General features: G+C 35.9%; 1 protein-coding gene across 1 annotated transcript; it reads right to left on the reverse strand.

The window, feature by feature from the left end:
- Window positions 1–257: 257 nt before the first annotated feature.
- Window positions 258–840, reverse strand: LOC134272831 (uncharacterized). Its single transcript, XM_062754996.1, has 2 exons — window positions 829–840; window positions 258–596 (listed from the first exon to the last, which is right to left on the reverse strand). The coding sequence occupies exons 1-2, from the start codon at window positions 838–840 to the stop codon at window positions 258–260; spliced, it is 351 nt and encodes a 116-aa protein (XP_062610980.1).
- Window positions 841–1,735: the final 895 nt, after the last annotated feature.

Raw genomic sequence — 1,735 nt, forward strand, 5'->3', positions numbered from 1 at the left:
CCACCGTGTCTGTCCACCACACTCTCTAGGTAGATGAAGGATACAACTTCTTTGATGGCCTCACCACCAACTGTGACTGGTGTCTGGACAGTGGTGTTTATCTTCATCAATTCTGTTTTCTTCAAATTGATTTTGAGGCCCGTTCCTGCCGATGTTGTTGCAAGGTGGGTTGTTTTATCCTACATCTGGCTTTGGTTGTGTGAAAGGAGAGCCAAGTCATCTGCAAAATCAAGGTCGTCGAGTTCCTTCAGGAGTGTCTACTGTATGCCATTGTTCCTGCCTGCTGAGGTTGTCCTCATGATCCAATCGATGACCAAGAGAAAAAGAAATGGTGACAGCAAGCATCCTTGTCGGACTCCTGTCTTGACCTCGAAACTCTCAGACATCTGGCCAGCATGGGTAACTCTGTATATCATGCCTTGGTAGGTGTTTCGAATCAGGGAGACTAGCTTCTCTGGTACTCTATAGTGCCTCAGTATCTTCCACAATGTCTCTCGGTCTACACTGTCAAAAGCTTTTTCATAGTCGATGAAGTTTACATATAGGGGGGACTTCCACTCCAGTGATTGTTCTATAATGATGCGCAGACTGGCTATCTGGTCAGCACATGATCTGTTGGCTCTAAAAACTCATAAACTGCTACTAAATATTTAGAAAAGAATACGGAATGCCAAATTTTACCTCAGCTTAAGTAACATTTTGTTTTATCATGAATTCAAGAAATCCTGCCTTCGGACCTAATAATTCATTTCGGGAGTGTGAAACAACAAAGTACTGGGTAATATTTTAGTTCTTCTTGAATTGGTTTTATTTCAATGTTTCAGATACCATCAGACTCATTATGGACTTTGATGCTCGACAATCAGCGGTGAACAAACGCAAACGTATGTATATGAATAAAAATATTGTTCAGGAATAATATTGTTTGGATGATATACATTTAAATTTTATTATATAATACAAAAGATTTTTGAGGAGGTAAAATGAGTCCATGGAGACTTAGTTTATTTAGGTATGACTAAATAGAGTTAGGATTATTCTAAAATATAATATTTTTTTTAATTAAACGGTATTTTGCCTTTTTATCTTTCATGGCATTGTGATATGTTATATAAATTACTAAGTCTAAAATAGTGTATTATTGTCTTTTGTAAATCGAAATGTCTATAACTATCTGTATAAATGATTTTAATAACAGGGTCATGCGAGAGGAATATGAATTTGTAGAAAAGAAACTGAAGCTTCAATCTGAAACAGATCCGAATGGTTTGTTAGGTATTCCCTCACTACAAAATCCCATTTATCATGAAAAAGAAATTCCTCTCGATCAACAAGTATTCGAAATCCATTCAATCAAGCATGAAACAGAATTAAATATTCAGCATGAAAGAGGAAATAAGGACGACTTGGCTTCCGACTGTTTAAGAGAAATGAATGAATTTGTTGCCTAGTCCATTCAAAGTAAAGAAATATACTGACACGCAAAAGAAACGCAACAAGTAGTAATCTACAAATGTTTGATTTTTTTAGCTAATGATTTTCAAAAAAGAATACAGTAAGGCCAAACTCACTTTTCAGAACATCAGAGATTTGATATAAATTTTATATGTTTATCTTTTAACTTTACTAAGTAAAATATGACTGTTAAAACACCCCCCTCCAAGCTATTGCATTACAACGTGCAAGACTGTCTTAAACAACAACTGCAGCTTAATTTCTACGGTACAATAGGCTA

Source organism: Saccostrea cucullata, unplaced genomic scaffold (genome assembly GCF_032062105.1).
Source record: "Saccostrea cucullata isolate Sc308-1 unplaced genomic scaffold, CSIRO_AGI_Scuc_v1 ctg8302, whole genome shotgun sequence".
NCBI lineage: Eukaryota > Metazoa > Mollusca > Bivalvia > Ostreida > Ostreidae > Saccostrea > Saccostrea cuccullata.